General features: G+C 57.8%; 2 protein-coding genes across 2 annotated transcripts in view; one reads left to right on the top strand and one right to left on the bottom strand.

Annotated features, from left to right (window-relative positions):
• Positions 1-1,192: 1,192 nt before the first annotated feature.
• Positions 1,193-6,053, bottom strand: LOC114907626 (translation initiation factor IF-2-like). Its single transcript, XM_029243341.1, has 5 exons — positions 5,972-6,053; positions 5,293-5,861; positions 4,002-4,175; positions 1,748-1,807; positions 1,193-1,315 (listed from the first exon to the last, which is right to left on the bottom strand). The coding sequence occupies exons 1-5, from the start codon at positions 6,051-6,053 to the stop codon at positions 1,193-1,195; spliced, it is 1,008 nt and encodes a 335-aa protein (XP_029099174.1).
• The window catches only part of FBLN2 (fibulin 2), a 74,703-nt gene continuing 59,832 nt past the window's right edge, over positions 5,700-20,570 (top strand). The window contains exon 1 of the mRNA XM_029244227.1: positions 5,700-5,771. The gene's annotated coding sequence lies outside the window, so the exon portion shown is untranslated. The remainder of the gene's footprint in view (positions 5,772-20,570) is intronic.

Below are 20,570 nucleotides of genomic sequence, written 5' to 3'. Positions count from 1 at the left end.
ATTCATGCAACAACTTATATGTATAAAACAAAAGGGGTTGGAAGAGGTTCTCTTGTGAAGGTGGATTTTTTGGTGTTGAATGTTTTTTTATGTGTGTTTCCTAACTTGTTTATTAAAAATCAGAGTCAGCCTCTCCCATTTCACAGATGGGAAAACTGAGGCTTGGAGTGAGCAAGAAACCTGCTGGGACCAGGCCTTCCGTCTCTGGGCTGCTCCAGTAGGGAAACGGCTCTGAGACCCTTCAGCCTAGTTTTCCAGCCCGCTAGGGAGGTCCCAGCCCCTGAACGGAGTGCCCCTGGCCTCCTTGCTCTCCCCCCTGCCAGGAGAGCTGGCCTGATTGCAACGCTGGGCCAAGTATTGTCTAGGGTGGCCAGAACTTTTCAGAAGTGCCAGAAATTTCATCACACCAGGCGGAGGGATGGGCGGGGGTGAGTCATGAACGAGCTAGGCCACAGGAGGTAGGGGCTGACCATTCCCAGATGGGAGGCGTTAGGCTGGGCAGCTTTCCTGGAATAAGCAGACAGCTTGGGAAAGTGTGAGTGAGAGAAAAATTGTAATAGCTTCCCCCACCTCCTCTCTCTGCATACCCCACTCCACGTGCATCAGCCCCTCCAGCCACTCTGCCAAGGGGGCGCCTGGTCCCTGTTCATACCCTGGGGATGGGGAACCCACTGCCTGACTGCAGGGTGCTTCCCTCCTGCCCCGGAAGGGCAGGGAGAGCGTGTGAAATCGAGTCAGACTGCTCTGGGCTGGGGCCCTAGCTATGCCACCGAGCCTCAGTTTCTTTGTCTGTGAGATGGGGGTAATAATATCTAGTCCCACTAGGATTGTTTTGAGGATCGAATGAATTAATCAGTGTAGGGTGCCTATTAAAGTGTATGATGAACAGATACGAGTTTACTTTTCATTTATTTAAGGTAAAGCATCCTTGGGGATCATAAAAGGGATCCAAAGGGATCCTGATGGCTAACTAACCCGGTGTCCAAAATGGGCCTGGGAAATGCCGGTAGGTAATGTCGCCACAGTGAAACTCGGGCTATTAGCCAAGGCTCTTGGGTGCAAGCAATAAAAGCCAAATTTAGATTGGCTGAAGCCCCAAAGGGAATTTAGTGGCCCCTGGAACTGAAAGGGGTGGGCTGGCTTCAGGCCTTACAGACTCACAGCTTACTGCATTTGAGAGCTCATTTCTCTCTTAGGTGAAGGTCTGGGCCGGGTACAGTGGCTCCATGATGCTCAGGTATGCCTTCCACCCAAGTGTGACTTCCACCTGGTAGTCGAGGCGGTGCTGCAGCTCTGTGCCCACCCCAGGCCGCCGCTTCAGCCAGCAGGAAGGAGAAAGGGAGGGAGGGGCCACACCACTTTTGCTCCTATTCAGTGGCCTCAAATTTTCACTTTCCTACCTGGATGCCGGAGAGGCTGGGAATGTAGTCTTTAGTCAGGCAGCCGTGGGTCTGTGTCAAGTTTCTATAGTTTTGTTTCTTACATGAAGAGTGGGGGACGGCTGGTCACGTCTGCCCCGGGTGGCCCAGCATCCACAGGGGATGGGAAGGCCAGGAGGTGGGGAAGTTTTCAGTGCACGATCAGCTTTCCATGGGGTTGAAGAGTAGGAGGCCGAGGCTACGGACAGGAGCATGCGTGGGGTGGGCGAAGAGGCTTGAGAGGTGGGTGGAGTCCAGACCAGAGAGGACCTGAATTGCGTTCCCAGGACTGCCTGTGTGCCCACAGATCTGAGCTCCATTCACGCCACCTGCCAGCCGCTGCCCTCGGCCACCCCTTGGGCCTGGGGGGTGTCTACCGCGGCCCACACCTGGGGGCAGGGCCAGCACAGACCCTGGGACTCAGGGCCATCTGAGCAGGGGATGCCAGGGCCTGGCATGAGGCATCGTGGGCTCCAGGTGGGAGGGACACAGCTGGAAGAAGGGCAGAGGGAGGCTGTGCTTTCTACACTTGGCAGCATCTCCGGGCACCTGGGGCTTAAAAAATACTGATGCCCAGCTGCATCCTCCGGAGACTCAGCTCGACCCGTTCTGGGTATAGACGCCCCCGGGTGATTCTAGAGGACGGATTTGTCCTACAGCTGAGGTCTGGGTGGTGCTGCCCTGGGGCTTGTTGGGCAGAAGTCTGACAGGCAGTGCCACCCCTGGGTGAGGAGCGACTCTGTGCGAAAATCACTGCCCATCCGCTCTGAATATGTGTCCTGTAGTTACGGAATATTCTCGAGTCTGGCTGGGCCCAGACACTCCCTTTCCGCGCTGCCCAGTCATGGTGGCTACATCGGATGCTGAATGTGAGGCCAGAGCGATGATGGAGCCGGCCCAGTGCAGAGCTCGCCCCTGGACGAAGGCGGGCCCCTTGGCCCCCAGAAGCAGCAGCAGGCTAGGTCCTGGCAGAGGGGTCAGGCCCACCATCCAAGGAGCTAGCTGCCCCCATGCTGCCAGCACCCAGGTGTGCAGGGAGATGGGGGCACCATGCTGGCTCAAGTTGGTCTAGGTTGTGTGCCGTTAGGAACAGCAAGCATTTAACTGAGGGCTCACCACCTGCCAGACCTGCTCTAAGCATCTCCAAAGCAATCATAGGAGACAGGAAATATTTTGTAGACGAGGCCACTGAGGGCAGAGGGCTAAAGCCACCGTGAACATCACACGGGGGCACGTGGCTTTAAACCAACCATGTGGCTACAGAGCCCATGCGTGTAAACCCTATGCTACTGTTGTGTGGGTTATTATTATTGTCACTCTCATTTCTCAGATGCCAGAAGAGGCACAGTAACCTCCTCCTGGCTACCCAGCGAGGGTGCAGACCCAGGAAGCCCGGCGGGCCTCCTCCGCTCCATCCGGGCGGGTCGGGGATGCAGGTGGGCCCCGCACCCGCCAGCCCTGGCGCCTCGATGCCCGGGAGGCTGCCGAGATGTCATCGATGTAACTCGGCTGCCCACTCTGAGCCTTCTGTCTTGGCCTTATCGGCCCGGAACTCCCTCCAACCGTGTCTTGGCTGAGCCCCGGGCCCCAAATTCCTGGTGGGTGATGTGCACTCCGTCTGCGATAGCAGCCCTGGCAGGGCTCCGAGGGGGCGGCTGCCTTAGCGCATCTCCAGCTCAGATAACAGGGAAGTATCTCCACTTTCTCTCCTGGAAAGCTGGCCAGGCCTTGGGGGCGGGCTGAGGTGAGGCCAAATCTCCGCTTGGACATCTGGGGCAGGAAGGGAGCGCATTGGAGGGCAGAGAGTCGCCCAGGCTCACGTGAGGCAAGGCCTGGTGCCTTCCACAAGTAATGGCAGAAGGAAGGATTCAACCCACCACTCACTCAGTCATCAGATACTTACTGAGCTCGCCCCTGGGGCCGAGCCCTGCTCAAAGCGCTCTCGGATTTCAGTTCAGTTAATCTCCCCAACAATCCCACCAGATTGGCCCTGGTATCATTCAGCTCCCTTTACAGTTGAGGCAATCAAGACCCAGCGACGTCAAGCAACTTGCCCAAGGTCACACAGCTGGTGGGTGGTGGTGGAGTTTTTACCAGGCTATCTTACCTACAGTCACTTATAAATGAATTTTAAAAAGGCCGCTAGTGACAAGTACTCTGAGGTGTAGAGAGGGGAGAGAGTGACCGAGGGAGGGGCAGTTGCTATCTCTGCTGGGGTCTTAGGGAGGGCTCTCTGGGGTGGTGACATTGCACCTGTATCTAATCAAGGATGAGCCAGCCATGGGGACCTGGGGGAAGGGCATTCCAGGCAGAGGGAACAGCAAGTGCAGAGGCCCCAAGGGAGAACAAGCTCCAGTGGGGAAAATGGCCCAGAGAGGAAGGGCCTGGCATGGTTACACAGAAAGCCGGGGTAGCCTGGCCCCAGGCTCTCAGTGCAGGCTTTGCCCCTCCATCTCATTTGTGGCTCCTCCGCGGCCAGCCCTGTCTGAGCCCCTGGGCACTTTCTGGCTTTACCGCCTCCCAGCTGTGTGACCCCAGGCAGGTGGCTTCCCCTCTCGTTGCTTTTGCTCTTTGCTGCCTCACCCCAGTCCTGGGCTCCGGAGGCCCCCGGCATGGGGGTGGGGCACACTCTGGGTCCACGGCTGCTGCTCTGATGTGAGGTGGCAGCCGCTGGGCCATCTGTCTCCTGGCAGGGATGGAAGGAGCTCCCAGAGGTCCTGGGCTAGGCCTCAGGTCCTGGAGAATGTGGCCCCAGGACTGCGAGAGACACAGAGACTAAGGACAGAGTCGGAGGGAAATGCAGAGACCAAGGACAGAGTAAGACAGAGAGACAGACTGCTGTCAAAACTGAGATGGAGACCCAGAGGGAGACACAGAGCAGGAGACACAGGGTGGGTGAAGAGTGAGACGATCCAGAGAGACACAGAGACATGGGCCATCTGAAGGGGACACCGAGAGCTACAGAGAGACGTCGATTCACAGCAGCAAAGAGAGATCAAGACGGAGTGGCTAAGATATAACAAGAGAAAAAGTTGTGAATGCTCTAAATGCCGCTGAATTGTACACTTTCAATGGTGAATTGTACACTATGTGAATTTTACTACATTAAGAAGAGAGAGACAGAAGGTGGCAGAGAGAGACAGAGATTGAAGGACAGACTTCTGGGATCCCGACTCTCTCTGGGACCCTAAGATGGTGGTGGGGAAGGGACCAGGGTGTGGGTCCCTGTGCCAGAGTCCAGGCCTGCAGGGCCCAGTGGGTTTGGGGCCAGTCCCCCTTTCACCGGGTCTGCTCTGGTGCCAAATGTTTGCCCTGATCTGCCAGTGCCTGATTTTGCTTGTGTGGGTTTTGGGATGCGGTTTTGAGCCCTTGGCCTGCAGAAAGCATCTGGGAGGTAGCCTGTTCCCTGTAGGTCCTCTTACCAGGCACAGGCTCCAAGGCTGCCAAACCTGGTGAGTGGGGACCTGACGATGACCCATCCTGCTTCTGCTCTGGGGGTGAGAGTTACGGTACTCAACGTTTTGAGCTGAGAGCCTGGACTGTTCACTGCCTGTTGGGCCCTGTGCTGAGGGCACAACATGGGGTTCTCCATGGCTCCCCACCAGCAGCCCAGGATTAATCTGCCCAAGAGATGAGGAGGCTGGGCTCAGAGAGGTCAAGGGCCTTGGTTGAGGTCACACAGTGGCCACAGGCAGATGTGGAGGTCAGGGAAAGGACAAACCTAGGCTGGAGGCTGGGACCCGGTGCCAGCAGGCCGGGGTGTGGGGGAGAAGGGGTGTGGGGGCGCCCACGGCAGGCAGCAGGGGATGGGAGGCGGCCAAGCTGGGCCTCCCTCCTGCCAGTGTTACTTCTAAGCCTCGCAGGCCCTCCCAACTTGCCCGAGGTGTCCGGGCCCATCTTCCGGGCGGGGACACTGAGGCCCAGGCTGGCTGAGGTTCCGGGCCAAAGAACGCTGCGGGCAGCAGGGCGGGGGCTGGGACTCCGCGTTCAGACCGGGCGACGAGGGGGTGCGGCGAGGGGGGCGCGCTACGGGGGAGCGGGGCTCGGGGCGCACGCGCGGCGCGCCCAAGTCCGGCCCCGGGTGCGCGGCTGGGCGAGGAGCGTCGGCGCCGGCTCGGCCCCCTCCCCGGCCGCGGCTGAGACCCCGCCCCGGAGGTGGAGGGGGCAGGGCGGGCAGGGGGCCCGGCGCCGGCTCAGCCCGCCCCTCGACCCGCCCCGCCCCGCCCCGCCTCGCGCCGCCCCGCGCCGCCGCCGGACTCCCGAGCTCTAGACGCGCCGACAGCGGGGCGGACGGACTAGCGGACGGACTAGCGGACAGACGCGCCCGCCGCGGGACGAGCGGAGCGCAGCGCGGTGAGTGCACGCGGACCTCGGCACGCGCCGCGGGCTCCACGCCCCCGGGCCGGCCGTGGCGACGGCGCCCCGGCGGGCAGATGCGACACCCTGGCCGGCGCCCGGCGGCTTGCGAGGTGGCGGAGGGCCCCCACCCGCCCGGGTCCCGCCACCCCCTCCCTCTTCCGCGCCCCCCCCCCCCCGCCCCGCAAGTCCCGAACCCGGGTCATCGTCCCGGGAGGGAACTGGGCCCTCGGTCGGGCACCGCCGCCGCGCGCTCTCCTCCCCCTCGCGTCCGCCCATCGCAGGCGGCAGAAGTTCCTGAGGCTCCGCGGGGCGGCCCCGCGTCTACGTCCCGCATCCCCCCTCCAGACCCTTTCTCTCTCACGCACGCCCGGCCCCTCACACTCATCTGTCACACGTCGCTCTTGCGCACGCAGGCTTCACACACACGTGCCTGGCACACGGGCGTCTCCCAGACACGCACGCCTCTGTCAGCCCGCCGTCTGTGAAACGCGTGTGCCTCGTTAACACACACGCGTGTCTGTCACACACACATATGTCTCACATGTGTCACACACGTGTGTCTCACATCCCTGGGGCGGCAGACAGACCCCCTCCCCCCACCGTGAATCTCGCGCAGAGTCGTGCCAACAAGTTAAGAGCCCAGCGGACCCCGGCCCTCTCCCCTGGGCGAGCACAGTCCTCCGTGCCGTCCTGAGCCGGGTGGGCCCCGAGTCGGGCTGGGGGAAGCCCTGGGCTGAGGCTCCCTTAGGGTGTGGGGAGCACAGGCAGGGGGCTCAGTAGGCAGGCGTGGCCCCGACTCCGGGGACCTCCCCATTCCTCATCACCCCCTGCCCCTCTGCATCCTCTCCCCCTTCCCACTCTCCCTGCAGGGGTGCCCTCCCTCCCTTTGCTGTCACAAGGTCTCACCCCACCTCGGTTTGTGACCACCACTTGGGCGGGTCCGAGCCAGCAGGTGTCGCCGTGACAGGCCAGAAATGGAAAGAAAATTGGGGTGGTGTTCGTCATCCAGAGCCCCTTGAGTAAGGGTGCCGGTCCAGGGCGCTGCCTGAGCAAGCCCTGATGCCTGGTCCTGGCACGCGTTTGTGGCCGAATCACTGGGGCTCTGAGCCTCACCTTCCCCACGTGCAAATGGGGGCGACGATCCCCGCCAGGAGGAAGGGAGGGCCCGGGAACTACTGCCCCCACCCTCGCCTCTTGGCGTCCAGCGCCCGGCCGTGTTAAGAGGAGTGGGCAGGGGAGGGATGAAGTGAAAGGCTGTTACCTCCTGCAGGCGCAAACTTGCCAGCCCCTACCGCAGCTGGCTGTGCATGTTTTGTTTGGCTCTTACCATGTTGTTATTATTTTTAAAAAGTTAATTAGCTGCCAGCATTTACAAATTGCCAGCTTTCACATAAAAGTCCGGATTTCCGTCTTCTGAAAAATCACAAGGTCTGCAGCTCAGGACCCACATCCCTGCGAGGTGCCCTTCGCTAGTGCTGCTTTTCTGCTTTTTTTTCCCCTGGGCTGGGGCAGGAGACCATCTGGCCACAGTTCCCACCTGGCCTGCGTAGACCTCTGTGTCGGCTGTGCCTGCTGTGTAAACTGGGCCGTTTTTGCAGCAGTGCCCACCCCAGAGTGGACCTAAGGTAGTCCCCTCGCCCATGGCTGGGGAAGCCTTGAGTGAGCCTCGTATGGCCTTAGTGGTGGGAGCCATGAGGGGACCTGGAGCGCGGGGCCTCTTTGTGATGGTGGCCAGCAATGTCTTCTGGGCTCTGGGGGTGGGGGCTGGGGTCCCTGTGGGAGGAAGGCAGGGATCTCAGAGCCAGGCCGCGTCCTTCGCTTTTCTCCCCAGATCCCATCCATGATCCTGCAAGGTCGCAGTCTTGCCCCTTTTGAAAGATGGGGAGACTGAGGCCCAGGAAGGGTCTCCCAGCAAACAAAGGGCACAGCTGGGATTTCAACCTAGGTTTTCCTGACTCTAAAACCAAGCTCTTTGCCAGCCTTTCAGTGAGCCCACGAGGGGAGGGACTTGGTCTCATTGACCCTGGGCAAATTCCCCAAACCACGTTCACACCTGACAGGCAGTAGGTGCTTAATGAACGCTTGTGGAAGGACTGCGGGCAGTGAAGCTGCCTTCTCGGCAGGGTTCAGGGTGGAGCTCAATTCAGGGCCTAAGGTGACAGTCTCACATGACCTAGAGGACCACTACGGTTCCATTTGATTGGCCTGAAAGCCCAGCACACTTTCCTGCTCTGCTCTCGAGTGACTGTGACCCCAAGACCAGTGTGGTGAAGACCCCAAGTCCCTGCAGGGCCTCAGGGGGACCATGGTGTGTCCTGCTGGGCGTCAGAATTCTGTGTTTGCCTTGCACGTGGGGCTGTGGGTGGGAGCATTTTTTCCTTCACTCCCTGGCTGGCCTTGGTGGAGGAGGCGCTCTGCAGGGAGGGACGCGGGCCGAGGGACAGGCCCAGCTCCCGCGCGCTCCTTGGTGGCTTCTTGCTGGGTGGCGTGGGGTGGGGCAGCTGCTGAACTATTTTACGTCCTGGTTCCTGTGACTCTCTGCTGTCTCTGTTTACCACGTTATGCGGCTGAATTCATGGGATCTGAATGTCCCTGTGATGTGTGTCCTCCTGGAAGTTTGTTGACTGAGTGAACGAGGACCAGCCCTGTCGGCGGCACATGGGACTTGGGGATGTTGGGCAGCCCCTGGCCTCATCCGTGTACCTCCTGGAGGTTTTCGTTCCTGCTGGGCCTGGCCACACAGGTGGTGCAGAGGGTCTCTCCCTCCCGTCAGTGAGCCTCAGTCTTCCCTTCTGTAAAGTGGGTGCTGTCTGACCACTTTCTGGGGCTCACAGTACTGAAGTGGGTGTTGGGGATGGGAGCTGGGGGTCTGTTGCCTAGGAGGTAGGTGGTGTATCCCCTCTCTGGCTTCTTGAGCTCTGAGCACCCGCCTCCCCACCAACTGAAGGCCCTGCCCTGGGATGTAGTTCTAGCTCGCAGTGGGCAACCCAATCCAGGCGGGAGAGCAGGGCCCTCTGAGAAGGGGATCTCTGAGCTGAGATGGGAGGGTGTGGGCAGAGGGTACAGCTGGTGCAAAGAAAGGACTTTCGGTGGGGCCTGGCTTGGTGTGTGCGAGGGACAGGAAGGGAGGAGGCCGGAGCGGGTGGGCGAGGGGAGGGGGGAGGAGGAGAGGGGTGGGGCAGGACATTTGAAAGCTTCGGAGAAGTTTCTCTCCAGGGAGCAATGAGATGTGATTCGCATTTTAAGACACCCTCCCTAGCTGCAGGGTCTAGAGGTTGTAGGCCTCCGCAGTGAGGATGTTGGCAGGAGTGCGGAGGCCCTGTCCCGGGCCCTGTGCCTGAGGGCAGGTCTCAGCCTTGAGAAGCCACAGGTAGGTGGGGAAGCAGGGCTGTGGACAGACACTTGAGACCCAGGGTGATATGTGCTGGCCAGATAGATGTTGGTGCAGCCATACAATGGGGTATTACGCAGCTGTAAACAATGAGGAGGCTCTGATCTTCAAGATCTGTTGAGAGGAAAACGAGGTGCTGAATGGTGTGTAAAATACGCTGCCTCTTTTGTCAAATAAGACGTAAATCCACGTTTGCTTATAGGCTCATAGGCAAACACTGAGAGGAAGCCCTGGGGGGTTGCAGTGGTTACCTGTGGTTACCTGCAGGGCATGTGCAGGTGGGGGACAAGGGTGCAAGGTGAGGTGACACTCCCATTGTGTGCCTTCTTATATTTTCTGGATTTTGAGCCGTACCACTGTATTGCCTGTTCCAATATTACATTAAATTCAAAAGCAGTTGGGCAGTTGGTGGGTGACTGTTCATTTGTGAGTTTTAAGTGCAGTGTTTAAGGATGGGTTTTAAGTTCCCTTTACCGACCTTGTTGTCGAACACACTGACTTCTTTCTGCCGTGGTATACAAAGGTTTCCACTGTGATTAAAATTAGATGGGAACAAAGTCACTCTTTTGCACAGTTTGGCAATCGGACAAAAGAAAAAATGCCCCCTTTTTGTCTTCCCCCTTTTCCTGTGGGTGTTTCCTTCTGCCGACTTGACTGCTGGCTTTTCCTGGGGTGGGCACCACAGCAGTTAGCATCCCATCCTCAGCCTGTTTCCACAGCCCGCCTCCCAGCCGGACCGGAGCTTAGCGACAGGTCCAGCCCCCCGGGGGTCTGTGCAGGTGGCAGCTGGGCACAGGGAAGTCCCCGCTTTGGACACCTGCCAGGCTCAGATCCCACCTCTGCCACTCACAGGCCATGCTTCCTTCGGGCCAGTGACCTTTTCTGAGCCTCAGTTTCCTCATCTGTCAAATGGGTGTCATAACCCCTCTCTTAGGGTTGTTGGAAGGAGGAAGTAAGTGATACCTACCAGGGTGCTGGTCACTGTTCTTGGGATAAAGCAGTACCAGTACGACCTCCAGTGCCCCCACAGAGCTTGCTTTCTGTCAGAGCTGGCCGTGTGCGCCTGGGCTAAAAAGCAGGCGGAGCTGGCTGAGACCAGGGTGGGGGTGGGGCTGCTTTAGGTAGGGCGTCGGAAGAGGCCCGTGGAGTACGGACACTCAGGCAGAGGGCACAGCATGTGCAAATGACCTGGAGCAGCTGGAGGACAGGACCTCTGTGAGCAAGGAGGGTGGTCAGATCTGGGGATGCAGGAGGGCTTTCAGTTTTATCTTGGGTGTGGTGAGCTTGGGTGTGGTGAGGTTTCAGTTCGGGGAGGGGTGAGGTCTTCCTGGGATTTTCAGGCTCCCTCCACTCCCCACCCCAGCTGCTGGGAGGGGAGCAGCCTGGAGGGTAGCAGCAGCCTGGGGCCTCCATCCGGGCCTTGTGGGGCAGTGGGAGTGGAGTTGCAGCCTCCCTCCTCGAGGGTGGGCAACCCTGGGCAGGGCTTGTGTGGGAGCAGCTGGGAGAGGCTGGCTGGACTCGGGGTTCCTTCCACATCAGGGGCCTTGGTCCCTCTCCTTGCACACAGCACTCACAATGGCCTCTGGTGTGGGCCGGCCCATGGTCCCTCCCTGGCCCTCCCGAGGGCCCCAGAGACCCATGTAGGCAATTCTGAAATGCTTCAGTCACGGCTGTCCTGGAGGAGAGCACAGAGGCTCTGGGAGCCTAGGCATGGTGAGGGAGGGCTCCCTGGAGGGGGTGATACTGGCGCTGTGATGTGAAGGTTGAGGGGTGGACAGTGGAAGGTGGATTGGAGGAGGGGGGAAGGAAGGCTGGCCCCGTGCACTGGACCAGACATGGAGGACCTCATGTCCTGCTCTGAGGGTGGCAGATGGGCAGCCTCGGGGTGTTTCTGAGCAGGGGAGGGGCATGGCCAGAGTGCTGGAGGGGCCCTCTGGCAGCCCAGGTGTGTGGGGGGGAGTGGAGGGGCAAGCTGGCAGGCAGGAGGCTTGAGCGGTTGACGGCAGGGAAACAGGCTCGGAGGGGGTGGGCCTGACTGCAGCCGCACAGCAAGTGAGGAGGAGGGGCTGGGTGGGAGCTAGGTCTGTCCACCTCGAGGTCCTGCCCCGGGCTGGCCGTCCTGGCTTATGGGGTACTGCGGCACGTACGCACCACTAATTCCTCTCCTTTGGGCCGATCCCTTCCTGGGGCCCCTCTGGGGTCAAGCCATGCGTCATTTTGCCCCATTGTCCTCAGTGTTGTTGGAATTTGGAAACGTTGCAAAAACACCTCTGTCTTCTCATATATGGAGATTATTGCAGAGAAAGTGCTGGTTTGGGGAAAGGTTATTTCCTTCCTCGAGGGTGGGGAGCCTGGCTTTTCGGTGTGTGGGGGCTATAATGTGGGCAGCCACGACGACCCCGCCCGGGTCAGTGTTGGTGAAGAAGTGGTGCGCCTGCCTGCCTGTCTCCTGGGGGCGCGGGTGTTGTCTTCAAGCAGACCCTGCTGGCCTCAGGCCATCTCACCTCCCAGGGCCTCAGTTTCCTCATCTGTGCACTGGGGACAGCCCTTCTGGTTCTGCTGTCATTTGGTGCCCAGGAATGGCCTGAAGCGTGGGAAGAGGGTTCTGAGGGGCTGGGTGATGGTGGGGTGAGGACCTCGCCAGGCCAGGGAAGCACCTGCCTGGGCCCAGATGATGGGGGCCTTGGCTTCTCCATCTGTAGCACGGGCCTGGTGGCGGTGCCTGCCTAGGAGGGTCCTGTGGAAAGCCCCCAGCGCGGCTCTTGGCACGTATGCAGTGCTTAGTTAACACGTGTTAGCTGGGTTCTGTCGAGGGTCACACCCCCCTCCTCCGTGATCACTGAGATGCCATCGTCTGCATCAGGGCTGGCCCTGGGCCTTGTGCTCTGGGCTCACCCATTGTTGATAAGCCTCCCAGAGTTCTTCCTGCCTCAGCCTGGGTCTCTCATCCAGCTGTGTCTGCGATCACCAAGTGAGCTTTTGGCGCTCCAGAAAATTCTGTTCTTAGAGTCTCCCCACAATGGTCTTGACACACGTGCACAACCACACGGTACCCTCCTTGACCTGAAACACACACAGGCGCCTGTAAACACACGCACACACATGTTCTCTTTCAAGACCACCATGCTTCATTCTGGTTTCTATGTCAACTTTCCGAGTCCTCAGGAGCTGAGAGATTAGCCATCCTCCTGGGGGTTCAGTGCTGGCCGAGCTCCCTCATCTGACCCCCTGCATATCCTCAGAGCAGATGAATTCAAGTGTTGTCCGAACATGGGCACTGCATAGGGGGTCTTATGCCCTTTCTTGGCAAAAAAAAAAAAAAAAAAAAAAAAGCCAGGGCATGTTGGCTTCCGCTTGTGCTCAAGCAACCATTAGCACAATGCCATCACGTTTTGTGCTGGATTGCCCCCACCTCCTGTGCCTTTACATTATAGTTAATAGATTTTAAATAGTTCTTCCCCTGTTTTGCTTACACTTATACTAAAAGGAGGCCGTTTTCCACAACTGTAGATAGAATCAGGATCACTCGCTCTAAATCAGCAATACCCGTGAGAACAAAGATGACAGCCCCAGTGCAGGACTGAATCCCAGCCCCTGCTGGTCCCTGCCTCTGCCGGCCTTACGCCCGGTGCGCCTGCCTCCTCTGCGCTACGAAGGAAGGCTGGCAAGGGTCAGGGAGGTGTTCGCTCCACACAGAGTTCTCTGCCATCCTGACTGCGTAAGAGGATAAAGGGGGATGATTATGCACCACGGGGCCGCTGGTACTTCTGCCTTCTCCCTGAGGTCTCACCTCACCCCGAGAGGTCATCTCTAGCCCGACTGGGAGAGGACCCTCTAGCTGGTCATTACACACCTTGCATCTTCTGGGGATCCCTTCCTGCTTTCTGGGCCCGGCCGTGAGAGGAGGCTGCTGTCCCTCCAACAGAGATGTCTTCTCTGAGACCAAGTTCCTGGTTCTCAGGTAGCGGCTGGTCCCCATCCCCACGTGGGGGCTGTGGTGTCCCCTACACCCCAGCTCTGTGCCCTTCTGGCTGCCTGGGCAGAGCCCTGGAGGGTGAAGGCAGCTTAGCCTGGGCCGTCCTGTGGCCTGGGGTCCATGCTAGTGGGGGACAGGCTGGAGCTCAGGGCCAGGGCTCCAGTGCCGGGAAAAGGGGGCGATGGCGCCTGGCAAGGTGAGGCTGGGCCCAGTCCAGGGAGGAGGTGGGGAACTAGGCCTGGCCAGATGGGAGGGTGCCTTGTAAACTGTAAAGCTCTGCGCCCAGCTGAGCAGTCATTAATGTTACTTCTTTTGGGTCACACCACTGACACCACAGTAACGGCCGGTCAGGTCCTACTTAGCCACGGGACCTGGCGTGGAGGAAAGTTTGCCCCGGTCCTTGTACCACCCCCCCACCTAACGTGTTTTCTTTTCTAAAATTTTATTTATTTATTTATTTTTGGCTGCGTTGGGTCCTCGTTGCTGCACGCGGCTCTCTCTAGTTGCGGCGAGCGGGGGCTGCTCTTCGTTGCGGTGCGCGGGCTTCTCATTGCGGTGGCTTCTCTTGTTGTGGAGCACGGGCTCTAGGCACACGGGCTCAGTAGTTGTGGCGCACGGTCTCTAGAGCGCAGGCTCAGTAGCTGTGGCACATGGGCTCAGTTGCTCTGCGGCAGGTGGGGACTTCCCGGACCAGGGCTCGAACGCATGTCCCCTGCCTTGGCAGGCGGACTCCCAACCACTGCACCACGAGTCCCCTAACGTGTTTTCTGAGTACCTGACCTTACACTCTCAAAAATGAGCGAGAATCGTTTAAGGGATTCCTGGGGATGGAAAGGTTGTGGTGACATCACGTGCCTGTCCCCAAGGAAGGACATGCCTGACCCAGATACACCCCACCCCCTCGGTGTGGCTGTGGCTTCCCATGCGTGGGGTGGGAGGAGTGACCCTTCCTTGGCCTCAGACCCCGGGGGGTCCCACAGGGATGGTGGAGCCTGAGCACATGGCCAGGTAGCCCACCACGACCTGGGCTCAGACCCCCATAGTGCTCTCCCTGCTCCTGGCATCAGGAGAGGCCTCCCCATCGCTGTGGGAGAGGGTCTCCCTCATGTAGGCTTATCTGTGTCTGAGGGGGTCCCTGCATGGTCAGTGCAGTGCTGGGGACTCCATGCCACCAAGGCTGCCTCACGCCCCATCTTTTTTGTCTCTGCTTTTCTCTGTGAGTCTGGATGATTCTCTCAAAATGACTTAAATGTGCCCACCCTCAACTCACAGTTTCTTCCCACCAGAGTTGGTCTGTTTTCTTCTAGTTCCAGTTCAAAATCCTGGGGAAGAGCTCTGATTGGCCCAGTTTGGGGTGGGGGAGCTCTGATTGGCTGAGCTGAGGGTGAAGAACTCTGATGGGCCCAGTTTGTTGGGGGAGAGCTCTGATTGGCCCAGCTTGGGCAAACCTCCACTCTGGGCCAGTCAGTCGGCTGTGGCTAGGGGTGGGGTCACTTAGTCCTGACAGTGACTGCAGCTCCAGCTGGTCCCTAAGGATGAGCATTGAATGAAGCCGGCTGCCACCCCAGGAGCTGTCCACTGCAGGAACAAAGTTCAGTAACTCCAGAGACTCAGATGTTCTAGGAATCTGGTCAGTGATACATACAGCACAGTTGCTACTCTTGCTTCCTCATCACAGCTGTCAGGAGTGTTCTGGTTGCAGGTGATAGAAAGTACGACTTTAGCAAAAATGTCATGGGACTAAAATGTACAATGGCTGGCTCAGGCTTGGCTGTATCTGTGGGCTCTAGAGATGCTGTGAGGGCTCTGTCTCCATCCTCCATGTTGGTTATTCTCAGGCGGGCTCTGCCATGTGGCAGTCGGGTGGCCCAGCAGCTCCAGGCTCCCTCCCTTTGGCCCAGGGGCTTCACTGTGGGCCCGCGCAACTGGGTTACAGGACCATCCCTCACCAGTCATTGTGAAGGAGGAAGGAGCCTCTGATTGGCCATTCTGTGGGCCACGTAGCCTGAAGAGTGGGAAAGTTGGGGTTCTCTTACCAGGAGGAGGGGGCAGAGAGCCGCACAGCATCACCAGCCTGCTCTCCATAAACGGCCCCCACATTTCCTTCCCCATCCCCATTTCACGTGGTGGACCCATCCCGAGGGAATGTGAGGATGTCCCAGTGTGAGTAGAGGCAGCTCTTCACCACCTGGGGTAGTTCCTGTTAGAATGGGGAGTTGGAGGTTGGGGTTGGCACTGCGGGGTCCTGGTCTCCAGCCCAGCCATACTTAAGTCCAAGTGGTCGGGAACTCCATGTACAGAACGCAGGGAGGTCAAAAAAGGCAGCCATGAACTCTGAGGAAAGGTTTTCCTGAAGAGGGAATACTGAGCTGGGTTTTTAGGGATGAACAGGAGTTTGCTCAGGGGCAGAAGGGTGTGCCTGGCAGAGGGAACAAAGGAATGGGCAGACTTGAGGAGCTGTGAAAGATTTAGAGGACCTAGGGCAGGTCATTTATTTTTTATATTGACTGTGTATTGAATGCCTGTTGTTTGCCCGGTGAGGTGCTGGCGTCTTTACGTCCCTTCCTCGAGTCCTCCCCGTGTTGCTGGGAGGCCATTGTGATTGGGCCCATGAGCAGATGGGAGTGTGTCTGTTCCGGGGTCATGTGCTCTGAGCCGCCCGGCAGTCTGGGGGGAGCTGGGTTCACATTCGAACCCTGACCTCTGGGGCCCAGGGCTTGATCCCACTTGCTGCCCATCTCTGCTCCGGCTGGGGCGGCTGATGGCGTCGGGGGCCCTACGGTCATGCCACAGCCTGGGCTAGACCCCGCGGTTGGCTGCACACCAGCTGCCCTGCTGGCAGCCTTGAGAAATTCCTAAATTTCAGGGCCATGCGAATGAATAGGGGCGCTGGCCTGGCAAAGGAGTGAGAGAGTTGCAGAGCTTCCCTGGCTGAGCACTCTGTGGGGCTCAGAGGACACGTGAGATGGGGCTTCTGTCTGAAGGGTGGACAGTGGTGGTTACGCTGTGAGGCTCCCAGCTCAGGCCCTGACTTGCCAGGGGGCCTTAGGCAAGTTTTTCTCCGTCTTTGAAGGCCCTACGGGGATGAGTGTTGGTGACACTCACATTTATAACTCATCTCATGTCCTGTGTCAGCCCTGTGCTGGGGCCGTACAAGTTCATCAATCCACCCAACCCCACCCTGCCACCCACCAAAAGCATCTGAGTGCCCATGTGGGCCAGACCCCGGGTCAGGGCTGAGCAGGAGAGCAGGGTCCCTGCCTCAGTCTCATCCGTGTGAGATGTCAGCTCCTAGCGTGGGGAGGGAACCTGCCAGCCTCAGCCCCAGTGAGCATCCCGTCTGGTTAGAGAGGAGGTGGTAGCAGAGTGCGCCTCGCAGGGCGCTGCGTGAGCCTCGCTGAGGGGATGTTGGCAGGGCTGCCTGCGCTGAGGCCGGGCAGGACACGTGATGCCTTAGGCGCTGACGGGCTCCAGTGCAGCTGTGAACCCGGCGGCAGCAGGAAGCAAGTTCTGGGTTCTAGGAAGCAGCGTGATCTGGGCAGAAGGTCAAGGTCAGGGGCTTCGGGGACTAGGGACCCCCTGCCCCTGCTGGGGCTGGAGAAGGGACAGGACCCACCAGGTAAGGGCGGCCCAGCATGCACGTGCATGCACACGCAGGCTCACTCTCACACACACTCACACACACTCACATGGCTAAACACGCCTCACGTGCACACACCTGCCCACGCTCACACAGACCTAGATTTCACATACACACAGATGCACTTACACACCCAAACTCCCCCCGCACCCCGACCCCCGGTCCCCCGGCGCTCACACGGACCCGCATGTACACGCATCTCTCACGCAGGGACCCTTGGTCTTTCAGCTTCCCTTGAAAACACATCTTGTATCCAAAGGAGAAGGAAAAGAGAACGCAGGAGACGGTCTGCGTGAGCTCAGAGGTAGGGTGAGGACGAGGTCCGGGCCCCGCTCTGGGGACTCCCTCACCTCCTGGAGTGGTTTCTTAGTGTAGATGGAGCCCTGGACTCAAATCCAGGATCTGGAGAAGGAGTGAGAAGGGGCCGTGCCAGGGTTTGGGAGGCTCTGGAGGAGGGTTGGACCCCAAAGTTTATCTCCCACCTTTGTCTGCCTTTCAGGGGAAGAATTAAATCCCCCAAAGACCAGTTTATTCTGTGAGAGGGGTGATGGGTAAACCCATTCTCGGTGCCTGGTACGGAGGAGGGGCCCCTCCCGTAGGGACCTAGTAGATGATCCCCTTTACCAGGAGAAGCTTGCTCTTCTCCGAGCTTTTAGTCACAGAACGTTGACGTTTGTTGACCAGCATCTACTGAACTGACCACGTAGATTTGTCTTCTAGTGAATGGCATTGACTTGTTGGTATTGCACTACGTTTGCATTCCTGAGGTAAACCCTGTTTGGACACAATGTATTATTATCCCTGTAATATGCTGCTGGGGTCAATTTTCTGCTATGTGACTTAGGGCTTGGCAGCTAGATTCATAAGTGAGACTGGCCTCTACCTTCCTCTTGGAGTACCACGTCTGCTTCTGGTATCAGGACTTTCCTAGTCGCATAAAATGGCAGGAGGAGCCACCTTCCTTTTTCTAGGTGTTGGAACAAGTTTTTAATAGGGTGGGAATTATTGTCAGCTCTGACTGTACCCTGTCTTGGGTTGGCCTCTGTAGATACTTTTAAATTTCATCCCACAGCACCCTGTGAGGGGAACGTGATGCTTCTCGTTGAACCGACGGGCAAGGTGAGGCTCAGAGAGCCGGAGCCTCCGCTCCGTGGTCAGACAGCAGGTGGCGGCTCCGCTGGGCTGTGAGCGCAGGCCAGTCTGACTCTCCCTGGGCCTGTGCTTTTCCCGCTGCTCACCACGGCGCAAGGATCGTCTGAGATGCTGGCCTGCAGGAGAGCCGTTGCCCTTGCTCTGGGTTTTCCAGGGAGGCTGGGAAGAGCACTGATGGCGCATCAGGAGAGCTGGCCTCGCTCCGCTCACCATCCGCTGGCCCACCCACCATCCGTGCATCCGCGTGTCCATTACCCGCCCAGTGGGCCAGCCGTCCTTCAGCCCTTTGTCCCTGTGCTGACGGACCCACCATTAGCCCACCTTCCCATCCACGCCTCCCCCATCTCGTCACCCATCTTTCCACCCACCCACCTGCCCATCTATTAGACATTTATCCACAGGCTGGTTACTCATGCAGCCACTTTTCCACCTTCCCATCCATCTGTCCTCGATCTGCCATCCGTTCACTCACCATTTATCCATGACGGGACCACCATCCATCTGACACCCAACCATCTCTTCATCAACGATCCATCCACATACCAGTTCACTTAACCATCCGCTAGCCACTTTCTCCTCCATGTGTCTTCCACGTGATACCCACCCACTCATCTGTCCACTCATCCATGCATCCATCTATGCATCCATCCATCCATCCATCCATCCATCCATCTATCTACCTGCCCTTGGGGCTTGGCCTTAAGGTAGGGGGTAGGGTTTGGGTGTGGAGAGATTCAGGAGCGAGGGCACCCTGGTTTGGGATAACGATACAAACCAAGATCAGGAGTTGGGAACCAGAGTCTTCGAGGTTAGCGGGAATTGGGTGGATGGAGGGCGACCGAGGGAAATGGAAAGAAAAGGTGGGAGGGAAAGATAGGTGGGAGCTAGATGGTGAAGGACTTAGAATGCCACCCTTAGGAGTTTTCACTTTATCCTTGGTCCAAGGGTATTCAACCCAGGGTCCATGAGTGAGTTCCAGGGAGTCTGTAAGACCCCTAAAATGATAGGCAACAATTTTTTTATATATATAAGCCCATATATCTGTTAAGACTCTTGGTTGCAAGTGACAGAAAACCTGATCCAAGTTAGCTTGAGCAAAATGGTTGCTTGAGCAAAAAGTTGCTTGAGCAACTTTGTCATTGCAAAGTTCAGCTTTTCAGTGAGCTTCAGGTGTGGCTGGATCTAGGTACTCAGCAGCTGTCACTGTGACTCTGTTATCTTGGCTTTTCATTTTCCCTTTTTATTTTTTGAGTTGACTCCAGCCTCAGACAGTCTCCGGCTGACAACAGGATGGCTTCAGGGACCCTCAAGGTTAAATCATCTCTTGTCTGATACAGTGGGAACAAGAGGCCATTTGCCTGATGTCTCACTTGAATTGGGTCTCACGGGCTCAGGTTGGCCTCGTGTCCATCCCTGAGTTAGGCATTGTTGCGAGAGGAATGAGAAACACTGATTGGCCTGACAGTTGAGTGGTGTGGACCCCAGAATGAAATCCAGGGGCCCTTGTTGGAAGGAGGGTGAATGTACGATGGGTGATGAGAAACCACCCCATGTCCACTACTAAGCTTTGTTCACACTTTCCTTTTTTGGTGGACGTGGGTGGATTACCCAAGGGCCAGAGGTGGTAGGGAACCATCAGGATTTCGAGCAGGGTGGGAGGACATCAGACGAGAAGTCGTCGGCAGGCAGCACCACGGGCAAGCTGGATGCCTGTCTGGGGCCGGGTGGAGGGTATTGGGGACGCAGGTGGGGAGAGCAGTGAGCTCAGCCTTGGCCACGGGCAGGACGGTTTCTCATCACTCTGCCCAAAGAGTGTTTCTTCTCTCCAGAGTCATGACTTGTGGGGAAGGAAAATATCGCTCCCTCCTGTGCCAAAAGCAACATTTTCTTTTCTCAAAGGTTGATTATAAGTCACGGACATTCATCTGTGTAATTTTTCACCTGTTTATGTTGATAATGAGATTAGTGATTACATATGCAGGGTCACTTCTCACCCAGGGTTTAAGGAGCTTTTTATTCATTTTACTTATTTTTTCTTTATTAGCTAAGAGAGGGAAGGGAAGGGAACAAAACCTGGCTGTTGAACTGGAAGGACGATTTTCCCAGTGTTTTCATGAGCTCACCCAGGGAGGGTCCCCAGGGGCCCATGAGCGTGAGGACACGGGCTGCCAGCACCCTCTGTGCATTCCACCTGGGCCTGACTGCTGTCAACGCTTTGCACCCAGGGTTGGCCTGAGACCCGGTGTCCCTGTGCTCTGGACCCAGCCCCCCAGCCCCCCCCGGGGGTCTCAGGCCAGCCCCCTGTGCCCTCAGCCCTGCCCGCTCTCCCCAGGCCAGACTTGTCGTTTTGCAAACGATCGCATCAATTATTGAGATTTTTGCCCATGAGGAAATGAAGGAAAATCAGTATTTAACGGTGGAAGCCAGGCGTGATCATTTTTCTTGTGGTGATTTGTGATTGTTTTTCATATCCCTCCCCTCCTATCCATTTCTTCTGCCAAGAAGTCTCTGGCCTCTGCTCTGTTTCCTTTTTCTGGACTATTATAATAGGCTCTTTTCTTTTAAAAGTCTCTGCTCTTGTGAAAAAATACATATAAAAACATACAAAAAGTACATGGAAGTCAGTGTACACCC

Source organism: Monodon monoceros, unplaced genomic scaffold, assembly GCF_005190385.1.
Source record: "Monodon monoceros isolate NGI ecotype Baffin Bay Population unplaced genomic scaffold, NGI_Narwhal_1 Super_Scaffold_3, whole genome shotgun sequence".
NCBI classification, from domain to species: domain Eukaryota; kingdom Metazoa; phylum Chordata; class Mammalia; order Artiodactyla; family Monodontidae; genus Monodon; species Monodon monoceros.
Note: the sequence above shows the minus strand (reverse complement) of the source record. Positions and strands in the feature narration are given on the sequence as shown.

Bases quoted from the DNA above. Each gene is read 5' to 3' on its own strand.
- LOC114907626 (XM_029243341.1), bottom strand. From the start codon at position 6,053: ATGGGCGGACGCGAGGGGGAGGAGAGCGCGCGGCGGCGGTGCCCGACC. The intron at 4,176-5,292 runs GTTGGGAGGGCC...TGTCTCTCGCAG, and splicing joins GGCCCGGACACCTCGGGCAA to TCCTGGGGCCACATTCTCCA. The intron at 1,316-1,747 runs GTGGCGTGAATG...TGCTGGCTGAAG, and splicing joins CCGAGGGCAGCGGCTGGCAG to CGGCGGCCTGGGGTGGGCAC.